General features: G+C 36.8%; 1 protein-coding gene across 1 annotated transcript; it reads right to left on the bottom strand.

Moving 5' to 3' along the window:
• Nucleotides 1-11,803: 11,803 nt before the first annotated feature.
• LOC110900797 (cold shock domain-containing protein 3-like) lies at nt 11,804-12,379 on the bottom strand. The gene has a single exon (XM_022147662.1). The coding sequence runs from the start codon at nt 12,377-12,379 to the stop codon at nt 11,804-11,806; it is 576 nt and encodes a 191-aa protein (XP_022003354.1).
• Nucleotides 12,380-12,918: the final 539 nt, after the last annotated feature.

The raw sequence follows: 12,918 nt of genomic DNA, 5'->3' as shown, positions 1-12,918 counted from the left end.
ACATGGTGACATCTAAATATATATTCTCCTAAATACATATTTAGTCACTTTTATTATCAAAAACCAACCTCCATTATTTATAATTTCTGTAACAAAATTTATGGCAAACTTTATATAAAAATCATGGTTAAAAATATACTTGTAAATATTTGTTTAAAAATATTTTTCTAAGTGTTTAATTTTTAGAAAAATTTTGCCATAGTTTCCTCTTAAATTTGGAGGTTTCCATGCTTTCAAGGCATATCATTTTCTTTTATAAATCATCACAATCAACAACAAATCAAATAACACTTACCAATTTGCCAAAATCAACTATTAATCACTACTTCATGAACTTGAAAATTTACAAAAAATTGTAGTAACTTATGAGTGTGTTTAGTAAGCTTAGTTACCCTTTAAAGTGTGGTTATTTATTTAAAAACATCATTATTGAAGAAATTCATTCTTTACAACTATTAAATATGTTTTCTAAAAATATTTTTTCTTAAGTTTTTCTTGTTAAATATATATTTCTACACTTGATTAACCACTAAAACTGTGGTTAATTTCTTTAAGAACCAAGCTTATATAAATCTTGTATTTTTAACTTGGTTTCTTGAAAAATCATTCTTAAAATCATATGTTTACATAGCTTTATAATCACTTTGATCATCATACTTCAAGAAAACAATTTACACTTTTCAAGATCATGCTTTACATATGGATGATTACTTTGATCTTAGCAAGATTATATGATGTTTAACATCATAAACACAAATAATCATCAATCAACAAGCATAACAACACCTAACAACTTGATTCCTTATGATCTTTAAGCTTATGTTCATGATTCTTAGTGTTCTTCAAGATTCTTTACTTGTAACATCTTTTAACCAACTTAATAAGATGTAAAGTGGAGTGTAGATGATCTTACTACTAGCTCAAGAGTTCCTAGCTGTAGGATCGTGTTCCGACCCGAACGAGTCGTTCAGAGGAGTTTTGATCAGATACAGGTGCGGAAAACAAGTATCTGATTTAGAAACAGCTAGCAAATCACTTTTAACACCGGCAGATTACATCCAAATCTCACACCGGCAGCACCTCGGTATGGAATTGCACAACTGATACACTGATTTCGCTCAAGACTACTATATATAGTGCCTGAGATTTCTCTCCAAGGACCACATGTCCACATGAGCGAAATCACCAATGTCCATATAAGCGAAATCACATCTATGTCCCTATAAGCTAAATCATCATCTAAGACACATATGCTATCCTATTTTCTCGTATAACGTGCCCTAATCTATACAATTCAATGTAAGACTCGATATAAGACGAAGTCGACAGATGCATGCACCAACAGACTCCCCCTCAGATGTTGACGAGTCGACTATCGAGTCATGACAATGATGTGTCTTCACTTCTTCAGTCTTGATCAGTCTCTGGGCTTCTCTCTATCTATCTTCATCTCTTTCTCTTTTATCACCAACACACTTCTTCTCTTAGATGTTGACATCTTTAAATTCATCATCACCAACATGCACTCCCCCTCAAATGTTAACTCATCCTGCATAAAAATCTACCACAAACATAAGTTTTATGATAAACATTTAAGCATATAGACATCATTTGTAACTATCTCAAACAAATATATCAATTCATTTCTGATGAACCACTTGCAACTATATCGTCTTTCTTATCAAAACAACACACTCTCCCAAACCATCTGTTCATCATGTTTAGCATTTGAAATTTTGAAAATCAGCTTTTTAATATCAGTCGTCGAAAATCTTTTTGAATTTTTCAAAATTTATGCTAAAACACTCCGAAAATCTTTTTGGAATTTTGTGAAATAACCAAAAGGAAATACAGTAAAGAAATATTTACAGACAATATTTTTGTGAGTTTGTGTAAAAGGATCATATCAGTTTATGAGACAAATCACCAACACCGTTAAGCTTCATTTCATTTTAAGTTCTAAACAATTCACCTAGATTGTCAGTATATTGATCCACTTAAATTTTCACACAAAATTCAATTGTTCCGAGATACAATGTTAATGTTTTAAGCTCTTGAACTTATCTGTGTGTCCCACGACTTAAATATACTCTCGTATCCAGATCCCAATATTCAGTCTTACAGGTGAGTATACCACAAATGATATCTGTTCAGGGGTTAGGTGCGAGGGCCGTGAGAGCTCAGGTCGATACTTCCGTATACGCAAAGAGATGACGACTTTGACTTTTCGGTGTGTCCCCTTTAGAGGATCTTTTGCTTTCAACAGCAGCGACTATCAATTTTATTGTTTCATCAGCTTGCTGAGGGTGATGCTATGTTTCAAGCATTTGCGGAAAGCATTATCCGGGGTCTAGGTCAGTACTTCCATACAGCAGAAGTCCCGGGATAATACCCCAGATATCACTGAGTATAAAGACCTAGTATCTCAGAATAAGGGACCTTTCAAACAAGATTTCAGGGGTTACCTATATATCCAAGACGTTGTTACCCACAGAATAAGCAAGTTTGAAATTTAGGTTTATATCTCGTCACAATTTACTAAGAGTGCAAAAACCTACCGACACATCCGCATTAAGATTGTTTATCACATTTAAACTTTCCAATTCTTTAGCATGTTGTGATAGTCTACTGATGTACTATCATTTCCTCTTTCTACCACAAAACTCATTTTTGATTTTATCATGTTTTTGGCTTTTTCAAATTTTCTAATGATTTTGGATTTTCTGAAATTTCTACTCCCCCTAAAATGCAAACACATTAACGAACATATGAAAACAAACTGTACAGAAACATGACAACCGATATCAAATCGCATCAATTCGCCATTCACTTGGCATAAACAATCAGAACTTCCCCTATCAACAAACTATTTTCCCATTTAGATTTCAAAACACTTAAGTTTGTTTTAATCAAAATGGTTTTTCCAGAAAATAAGTTTGATTGATTTTACCACTTGTAGGTTTTATCAATAACAAGTTTGGGGATGTGGTTCATCATCTTGTCTTTCAACCACTTGTAGGAAAATGCAAGTACAAATTAATGTCCTTGATTTACCATATGCAAGTATGCACAATCAAATCTTCTAACCACTTGTAAAACAAACACAAACAAACCTTTTTACCGTTTATATGATTGACATTACCGTAGCCAATTCCTCAAGAAAGATGTCGATACCTGCTCCTCGCTTACCAACCTGGGAGCTCCGGCAAGTCAGGTTTTTAGTTGAAGAAAATATCCACCCAAGCCTGACCAGCCTTGGGTGTCACCGAGTCACCATCACTCGGTTTCTTACCTTTCCTCTTCTTCTCATAAAATTCTTTAACCCCTTTGACTTTTCGGTCAATCATTTTTCCAAAGATATGTTTTACCTTGGGGTTAAAGACCTTCTCAGCATCAAAATCCTGTTCGTCATTATAAAATTGGTTAGAATTTCAACTTTACCAATTCTCTTCTTATAATTTTCAGCCCGAAGTGATGGAAAATCCTCATCATTTACAATCGGAACTGATTTTTCATCTTTTAAAATATCTTCACTTTTTTGAAACAACCTGTGGCTAATCTGACTTTGTGGAGTCAGATTCATCGCCAGAAGATAGCTCCTCTGATTTTGACCTATCAGAATCATCGCTAGAGCTGTCAGCAGCTTTCTTAACAACCCATTTCTGGTTGTCAGATTTAGCTCTCTTCTTGTAAAACTTGTTTGAACATTTACCAATTTCAAATGTAGAATTTTTAAACAATTTGGTTCTATCAATTGGTGGTTCAAACTCGACCACTTGCTCTTTGAGTTTACGAGATACTCCCTGTTTTGATTGTATTGCCTTAGAACATTCTCTGGCAATATGTCCAACAGTGTTGCATTGGAAACAGGTTCTCGTATCTTTCTTCTGCTCAGCCATCTTCTTCATTTCATCTTGCTTCTTTGCAAGGAACTCATTGTTTGATTGCTTCCAGAAATCTTTCTTTTCTTCTTCATCTGTTGACGTTCCTGAAACAAATGTCGTTTTGGATTTAAAATCACGAACATATTTTTCATTTTTCTGTTTTTCTGTTGGAATAAAACCAAGACCTTTCTTTTTGAAATTACCCTTATGATTAGATTTCTTTTGAAAACCTGAACCAGAACTTTAACCTTTTTTCTTGTTTAATCTTTGTTGAACTCTTGAGGTGTATATTTTTGGTTTTTCATTAAAATGTAAATCTTTTATTTCAGAAATATTAATTTCTGTTAGTTTAAAAACCTTTTTAATCATTTCAGTTTTGACACCTCTTATGGGAAATTCCTCATCATAATATAATTTGTCAGAATCATTCAAAGTGTAAGCAACTTTAAACGGTTCATCATTCAAATTAGATTTTGATAATAGGAATTCTTTGTGTTAAACTATTTTGCCCTGTTTTTCTGTTTGACCCGGAGTGCTTGACTCAGATTTTGATTCTGAACTAGACTCCGACTTTGACTCCTCTGTCTCATCGTTATCTAACACATGATCCACCATTATCTTCATCAATTGAGATTGTTGATCAGTGTCAGGCGATGTATAAACGACATCAATGTTTTCTGGCAAGTTGACAGACGACTCCGACTCCCATTGCAAATTTGTTGCCTTTTTTACTCTTTCATCATTTGGATTTCTAGCCAAATATCCATTTTCCAGAGGGGGTGGACACTTGTTGTAACTGACACCTTGTTTCTTACCAGATGTCGTCTCTACAGTGCCTTTCTTCTTTTTAGTCTTTTTCACCGGAGTCTTTTCTTCAATCTTTTCTTCTGAAACTTTCTTTTCTTCAGTTACATCATTGTCCTCAAATGCCTTTAAGCTTTCAGCTATCGGATAAATCCTGTCAATAACATAAGACGAACATGAGTAACTTTTCAACAAGCGATTAACTCTTTCAGTTTCAATTCACTGAAGTTCAAGTTTCAGTTCTAGATCAGCACACTTCTCGATATAGTTGTTTACAACTTTTTGCTTGACCAAGAAAGCTCCCTGAAGTGTTTTCATTGCTGTTGCCTGCTCTTCACTTGTGTCGTTGTACATATTCATTGCCCTGTTCAACACATCATATGATTCTTTCAATCTGTTCATGTTGTGGATCAACGAACTGTTCTGTTTCTTTAGAGCTTCACAATTTTCACAAGTTATTGGACTCTTCTTTGCAATGGCTTCTTCATTAATCTCAAACTTTGGAGTTTCTTTCATTTTTTTTTCTCACTACCGGTACTGTCTCATCATCGCTGCTAACCGGTGTCTTTACCTTTTTCTTTTTCTTCTTTGCCTTCTCATCCTCACTATCGCTTTCTGCCATCATCTTCAAATGTTTTGCCATCTGTTTAGAATAGTATTCAGTACCATTATCATCACTATCTTCTTCAACTCTGGCAACAAAAGCTGTGTAAGCTGTAGCTTGATCAGGAATATAGTTATCCCAAGTGAAATTCTCCCAACTAAAACCCTCGGGTAGCTTTTCATCATCTTGATCAATCAAACAAGCTTTTCCATCAGTTGAGATATATTTATCGCAGTTGAATGGCTTCTTTTCTTCCTGATTAACCACACAAGCTCTCTTTCCAGAATCTTCAATTATGGGTCTTCCATGTGCAGTTTGTGCTTGATGTTGATGTTGTTGAGATGGTTGTTGAGCAACTTGATGGTATATGGCTTTACGGTAGTAATCGTTGTTGTTGTTGAAAGGATTCTGAGCTCCACTTGCTTCACGGTTGGTGCACTCCCTCTTAAAGTGACCTTTCTCCCTGCACCGAAAACAGGTGACTTTAGATTTGTCAAAACCTAAAGTAGAAACATTAGCCTCACGAAGATCATCTCTCCCCGTGATCTGCTTGAATTTCTCAGCTCTCCTCAATACGCTTGCCAAACACCATTTTTTGTCCATCAGTTCCATCTCTTCAGCATCTATCTGGTCGTAATCTTCTTTAGTTAGCATTGGATTCCCGATACGACCTGCAACAAAACAACTATAAGATTCTAAAACCATTCCCAATAAAGACATGTGATTTTTAGCAATTTCCTCAGAATAATCTTGATCATTTTCAAGATTTAAAACAATATTGCACTGAAGTTTTCTCCCATTTTTTGTTGCTGAAATGTGCGGATCAAAAGATGGAAATGATGTGAAACTTGTTTTGCTGTTTGATCCTGATGATGAACTTCCAGAAGAATTCTTGGCGCTGTAAGCAGTTTCTATTTTTGGAGATAGATTAGTAGACTTCTCATTCACCCCTGCTTTGTAATACAACCCAATATCCTGTTCACCATCAAAATCTTTCATTCGAACAATCTTTCTTTGTTCCATTTCCTGAGCTTCCAATTTCTCAATGAATTTACTCAAGGTTAACGTGTTAAAACCCTTTTTGTTCCTGAGCATCATCAGATAGGTTCCCCAAGTTTCATGTGGTAACGCATCTGCAAGTTTTTCAATCAACTCTTCATTGTCTTTATTTATTGATGCTTAACCTCTTCATGTTCACCAACAAGTTGCAATATCTTTCAATGGTCTGCTTTGTACTCTCGTTCTTCAATCCACTAAACAAATTAAACTCCTTTTTCAGAAGTGATTTCTTATTTTTTACCATCTCCTGACTACCAACAAACTAAGATCGCAACGCTTTCCAAATTGAATATGAACTTCCGTTGTGTTGCAGCAAAACCATAATATCTTCCTTCACAGCTTGTTTTAGCAAACTTAGCATCATTTTCTCATTTTTGTATTTCTTCTTGTCATCGGCACTCATATCTTTGATCGCAACTTCCTCTTCATCATCATTTAATGGTCTCACATATTTCGTTTCAACACACTCCCAAGCGTCTAGGTAGTTAGCTTGGACCCAATTTTCGAAACGACCTTCCCAACCTTTATATTCTTCTATGTTCATGAGTTTGGGTGGTTTTTGCATTGTTCCTGTTTCGTTTTCAAGCATTGTGTTTTGTGCAATAGTAATCGGGGTAACCGGAGTAGCAAATGCGTTGTAAAATTCCTCGTCCATTTTTTGGATTTTTTTAACAAATTTCACAACTGTCCTTTTGAGCGAAATCACCACTTTCCACAAGAGCGAAATCAGTATTAAACCTTTGGAGTGAAATAACAAGGTTCACAACAGCGGAATCACTGATAATGTTCACAAGAGCGAAATCAAATGTCTGTAGGAGCGAAATCACTTAGACACTTAACACTGGAGCGAAATCAGTAGTGCATAAAAAGCGAAACCTCAATCAAACTACTCTAGGAGCGAAATCAACCTGACATATGAGCGAAATCACTGAATGATGACTCCTAGGAGCGAAATCAGATGTTCCAATAAGCGAAATTACAGAATGTCTGTATAAGCAAAATCTGATCGGAAGTTAATTTGGTCCATTTTTAGTCCGAATTTCAATGTCAAACTTTCAGGGATTAGACTATGTCCAATTTTCTACAGTCTGAGAAAATTTGAGTGAATTTTGACTGTTAAAACTCGTTCTGATGAAAAAAGAAGGTGTAAAAGTAAGAAAACTTGATGAATTCCAGCTAATCTCTGCAGAACTCCTCCTCCTGAAGCTCTGATACCACCTGTAGGATCGTGTTCCGACCCGAACGAGTCGTTCAGAGGAGTTTTGATCAGATACAGGTGCGGAAAACAAGTATCTGATTTAGAAACAGCTAGCAAATCACTTTTAACACCTTTTTGTATAGATATCTGACAGATTACATCCAAATCTCACACCAGCAGCACCTCGGTATGGAATTGCACAACTGATACACTGATTTCGCTCAAGACTACTATATATAGTGCTTGAGATTTCGCTCCAAGGACCACATGTCCACATGAGCGAAATCACCAATGTCCATATAAGCGAAATCACATCTATGTCCCTATAAGCGAAATCATCATCTAAGACACATATGCTATCCTATTTTCTCGTATAACGTGCCCTAATCTATACAATTCAATGTAAGACTCGATACAAGACGAAGTCGACAGATGCGTGCACCAACACTAGCTCCTTAAACAAGCTTCTTACACATTTATATCACTAGGGAATGGATGGATTTGAAGTGAAAAATAGTGATGGTGTGGGTGTTGGTTTCGGTCGAAGGTAGGGGAAAGAGAGGAAGAAAAATGGTGTAGATGATGTTGTGTGAAAATGATAGTTATGGAACTTATGGTTTTACATATAATCTTTCCAACATCATTTAACCCAATGTGTATTATGTCTTTAAAAGATCTAACAATATCAAATAAAGAATTGAAATAAAATCGTTTGGTGGGTCCCTTGTTGGGGGCGTAAGGGGGGGGGGGGTTGCACTAGTTGGGTTGTAAATGATAGTTAGATCACTTAGTTGAAATCTAAGTGTTTAGTTAGGTTATTTAGTTATTAGGATGTTATATAGTGTGTTATGATGTTCGGGTGTCATAACTAGCTTGGAAATGTTAAAACAGTGCTTCTAGTGAAAATTTGGTGTTTCGGGTGGTGTCCGGTTGTTCGGTTGTTTACCGGTTCGTTAAGGTGCTAAACTATGCAGTTTAGTGTGCTTTATGTTACCTTTTATGACAATTTTGATTTCCGACACTTAGGAAAGTATCCTGGACCATTTAACCATATTTCTGCATGATATTAAGTTGTCTAAGTGCTGATTTTTGCTAATTTTTGATGATTTCAGCAATTTAAGTGAGTTTTAGCCACTTTTCGGCACTTAAACTATCTCTAGGAATGTAGTTCTATGATCCATACTTTCCTACACACTATACTAGTGTAACTCTTGGTTTCTGACCCATTCTGTATCTCAATACCATGTCTGTCTATGTACTGAACTCCATCAGTATTTTTCTGATTTGTCTGATAACTGTGCTAACTGTTTTTCGTGCATCATTTGAGTCAATAAAGTGTTGCATGTAATAACGATATGACATTTGGAATATATGATGCACATGTATATATGATAACAATAATCAGAAAACATTCATGTCATAAATATTAAATCAACACAGTCATTAAGCACTAATTATTGTTTAACAATTGTACAGATACATGCAAATTTGACAATTGTCACATTCTCACCCTGTTAAGAAAAATTTCGTCCTCGAAATTTAGACTAGATTAACTCCTTAGGGTTACGTTATGCGTAGATGGATATGAATAATACCAAAGTGATCAACCACGAAACCGAATCAAGACTTATTCGAATCAGGTGAATCCAGAGACATATTACAACAAGAAGAACCCAGCGGTTAAAAGGTATGAGTTTCAGAATTTGATGTCAAAGGATACGAGACGTTTAGGTGTATAACCTAGTGTAACTTAGTTAATAGGGGTTCAACAAAAGAGAAATGTCGACCGATAGAATTCCAAACGAGCGTTTACAATATGCAAATGAGTTCTAGAAACAATAACATCCGCTAGATGAACTCAGAATCAGCAAGCTCAAATGTAATAGAAACATGAAAATGATCCGTCCACTTTAAAACAAGTAAATGAATAAAATTAGTGTGTTGACATTATTGAATTGCGAGAATACACCAAAATGAAATACAACCAAATCTGGTGTATCATTGTCTTAATACATAGTTGCATTAAGAATGTTTAAATAACAAGTGAAACAAAAGTATGTGTAGTTTCGTGTGAAATGGTTGACCCTGACTAGCACATGCTACAAGTTTGCACCAACACCACAAGGTGCCGTAATGACATAATTCAATAACAGCGGTGACCGAATAAGTTCACCGTGTTTGAAATCAAATGAGAGTGTAGTGAAGCAAACCTAAAGATTTGATTTAAACAACGTCATAGGGTTTTCAATCGAATATGGAACATTTCGACCGAAGATGAACGAGCAATAATTATCGCAAGGCATTTGGACGATAATGAAAGAAACGTTGATAGGTACACCGGAATATAAAAATGAATTGGTGTACCATTTCTTAGCACACAATTGTGTTAAGACTTCTTTAACATGATAAATCAGAGCGGATTTAGAGCAAGCCAATAAATAAACAATTAAATCCGTATATGAGATGCGTAAACGAGATTAGCGCAAGCTTCAATTTAGTGAAAGCATCACCACAAGGTGTCGAAATCAACGAACGATTTTATGGAGTCATAGACCAAACAAGTTTACTATGACTCGGAACAAATGAAACGCTTGCTAAAATGAATTTGAATATGATGCTTACAATACATCACATGGTGTCTTGAATTGAATGTGCAAAATGGACAAGTTCAAGCAATTGAACTTGGTTGTAGCGCAATCCGATAATAAATACATGTATCGACAAGGGAATTTCAGCATGGTTATAAAGATACACCATGTACGTAACTCGAAGGAAAAGAAATTTCAAGAAGGTTTTGTTGACTCGATATCAAGGAGTTGATACTTGCAATAATGCAGAATATCCGAGTCACAAGGCAATAACTGGATATAGCGAAATGATATTTGTAACTTTGATGAAAACGACCCTTCGAAGGGAAGCCACATGCGTAACAAACGATGCTTGTGTAACATATGAAATGATCAAGTACCAAAACAAAGGAGTGTTCGCTCTAATGAAGAAAATTGTCACGATTAAACTACCATTAGGAGGAGTAGAGAGGTAAAAATCTACTCGCTAGGTGTAAAAGTGGGAATTTTCAATAAACGAAATTTGAGTACTTCACCTGTTCGGTTAACTAAAATAGCATATACGAGAGAATAATGGTGTTTGCTCAAGTTAATGGACATGGTTCCTAAGTGATAACCTTTAATGAGTTTTTGACATAAGTTCCCGAGGGTCCTAAGTACAGGTCTCCTAGATTCTCAAAGTTTTGTGTACCATGTATAAAACACAATATTAGCGTATGTTTAAAACAAATTGTTGACTCACTGTTCCTTGGTATACTTTCTTCCTGAATCCGTAGCTGGCGATAACCCGATCGAAGATCGATCTTGGAATAGTAGTTGGATCCGTGCAGTTGGTCGAATAAATCATTAACCCTCGGCAAGGGATACTGATTCTTGGTGGTTAGCTTGTTTCGCTCTCGGTAGTCAATACACATTCGAAAACTACCGTCCTTCTTCTTGACGAACAGTACTGGAGCTCCCTAAAGTGAGAAGCTTGGCCTTATAAATCCCTTATCTAACAACTCCTGAAGCTGCGTTGACAACTCTTGCATCTCTAAAGGCGCAAGTTGATAAGGTGCCTTGGCTATAGGCGCGGCGCCTGGAACCAAGTCAAAGAGGAATTCGACTTGTCGTTGAGGAGGTATTCCTGGCAAGTCTTTGGGGGAAGACTTCAGGATATTCCCTTACCACAGGGATATCTTCGAGCTTCGGTTCTCCGGCTTCTTTGTCCACGAGATGAGCCAAGAAGGCAACACATCCTTTACACAAAAACTTCCATGCCTTCAAACAACAAATAATCCGCAGAGGTGTATCCTTCTTCTCCCCATGAATCACGATCGTCTCCTCATTCACCAACGGGATGCGGATAATCTTCTCATGGCAAACAATCTCAGCTCGATTACTCGACAACCAATCCATCCCAATTACAACGTCGAAGCTTCCCAATTCCACTGGCAGAAGATCTAACGAAAACTCACGCTCTCCAAGCTCTATAACACAGCCTATAATCACTTCATTAGCTTCCACTAGCTTCCCATTAGCTAGTTCTATTGAGTACAGGATATTTAACTTACTTGCTACTAAACCAAGTATATTCTTAAACTCTAGAGATACGAAGCTATAGTGGGCATCGGTATCAAATAGAACAGATGCAAAGTGTTGATTAATAGGGAACATACCAGTAACCACGTCTGGATCCTGGCGTGCTTCACGAGCTCCGGTCGTGAAGACCCTTCCTCGCTTGGTTCTTCCTAGGGAAATCTTTCCTAAAGTGCCCCACGTCCCCACATTTGAAGCAACCTAGAACTCTACAACTATAGTTTCCATCTTGGTTGCCATCATCATTTCCTCCTTGTTTGGGATACTTCGCCCAACAGGCATCCTTACTGTGTCCTTCCTTTCCGCACCTATCGCACTTAGGCCTCAGACTTCGACCTTCATTTCCATGTCCAACATCGTTCCAACACGTCTCCTTGGCATGCCCCACTTTGCCACAAATATCACATTTTTCATATCTAAATCGCCCGGTATGATGACGCCAACAATTGTCGCACTTAGGTAGGTTACCCATGTACCCTTTTCCCTTTTTGGCATTGTTGTTGTTATTCGCCCAAGTACCCTTTTGGAAATCAGTGAGCTTCCTTTTGTTCTTCCCAGATGACCTCGCATGAGTCTCCTTCTTCTCTTCAGAGGTTGAAAATTTTCCTAATCTAATCGCTTCTTTAGTGAGCGCCACACTTAAGTCAATCGCATCGATAAATGTTGGAGGCTTTAATGCTGTCATCAAGCTCAGAATCTAAGGCGCCAATCTCCAGATGAATCGTTCTATCCTCTTAAACTCTTGTTCCACCAGATTTGGAACAACTCGCGACAAATCATGAAGTCTCTGCACGTATTCTGCCACCTTTAAACCTTCCATCTTTAGGTTTCAGCATTCAGTTTCCGGCTTCTGGATTTACGCCTGAGAACAATACTTCATACGCATCAGTTCTTTCAGCTCATTCCTTGTCAAAGCATACGCAACAGCCTCGCCCAACGTCTGAACCTGAAGGTTCCACCATGATAGAGCCCCATCTAGAAACAGTCTAGAAATATACGTGGCTTGTTGCTTTGGAGTACATTTGCTCATTCGCAAAATAGAATACGTATTCTCGATCCATCTCACAAAAGCTACGGCACCTCTAGTGCCATCGAAGTTCAGAGGCTTGTAATCTAAAAACTGCTTGTAGGTACAGCCTGCAATCCAGCAGCATCATTCACAGAAAGCATTAACAAAGCACCCTCTGAAATATCCAAACGTGTTATAATGTGTCTCAGGTGACT

The sequence above is a fragment of the Helianthus annuus genome, chromosome 13, assembly GCF_002127325.2.
Source record: "Helianthus annuus cultivar XRQ/B chromosome 13, HanXRQr2.0-SUNRISE, whole genome shotgun sequence".
NCBI classification, from domain to species: domain Eukaryota; kingdom Viridiplantae; phylum Streptophyta; class Magnoliopsida; order Asterales; family Asteraceae; genus Helianthus; species Helianthus annuus.
The sequence above is the reverse complement of the archived record's forward strand: the minus strand, read 5'-3'. Positions and strand labels throughout refer to the sequence as shown.

Coding starts and splice junctions, on each gene's coding strand:
- LOC110900797 (XM_022147662.1), bottom strand. CDS start 12,379: ATGACAGCATTAAAGCCTCCAACATTTATCGATGCGATTGACTTAAGT.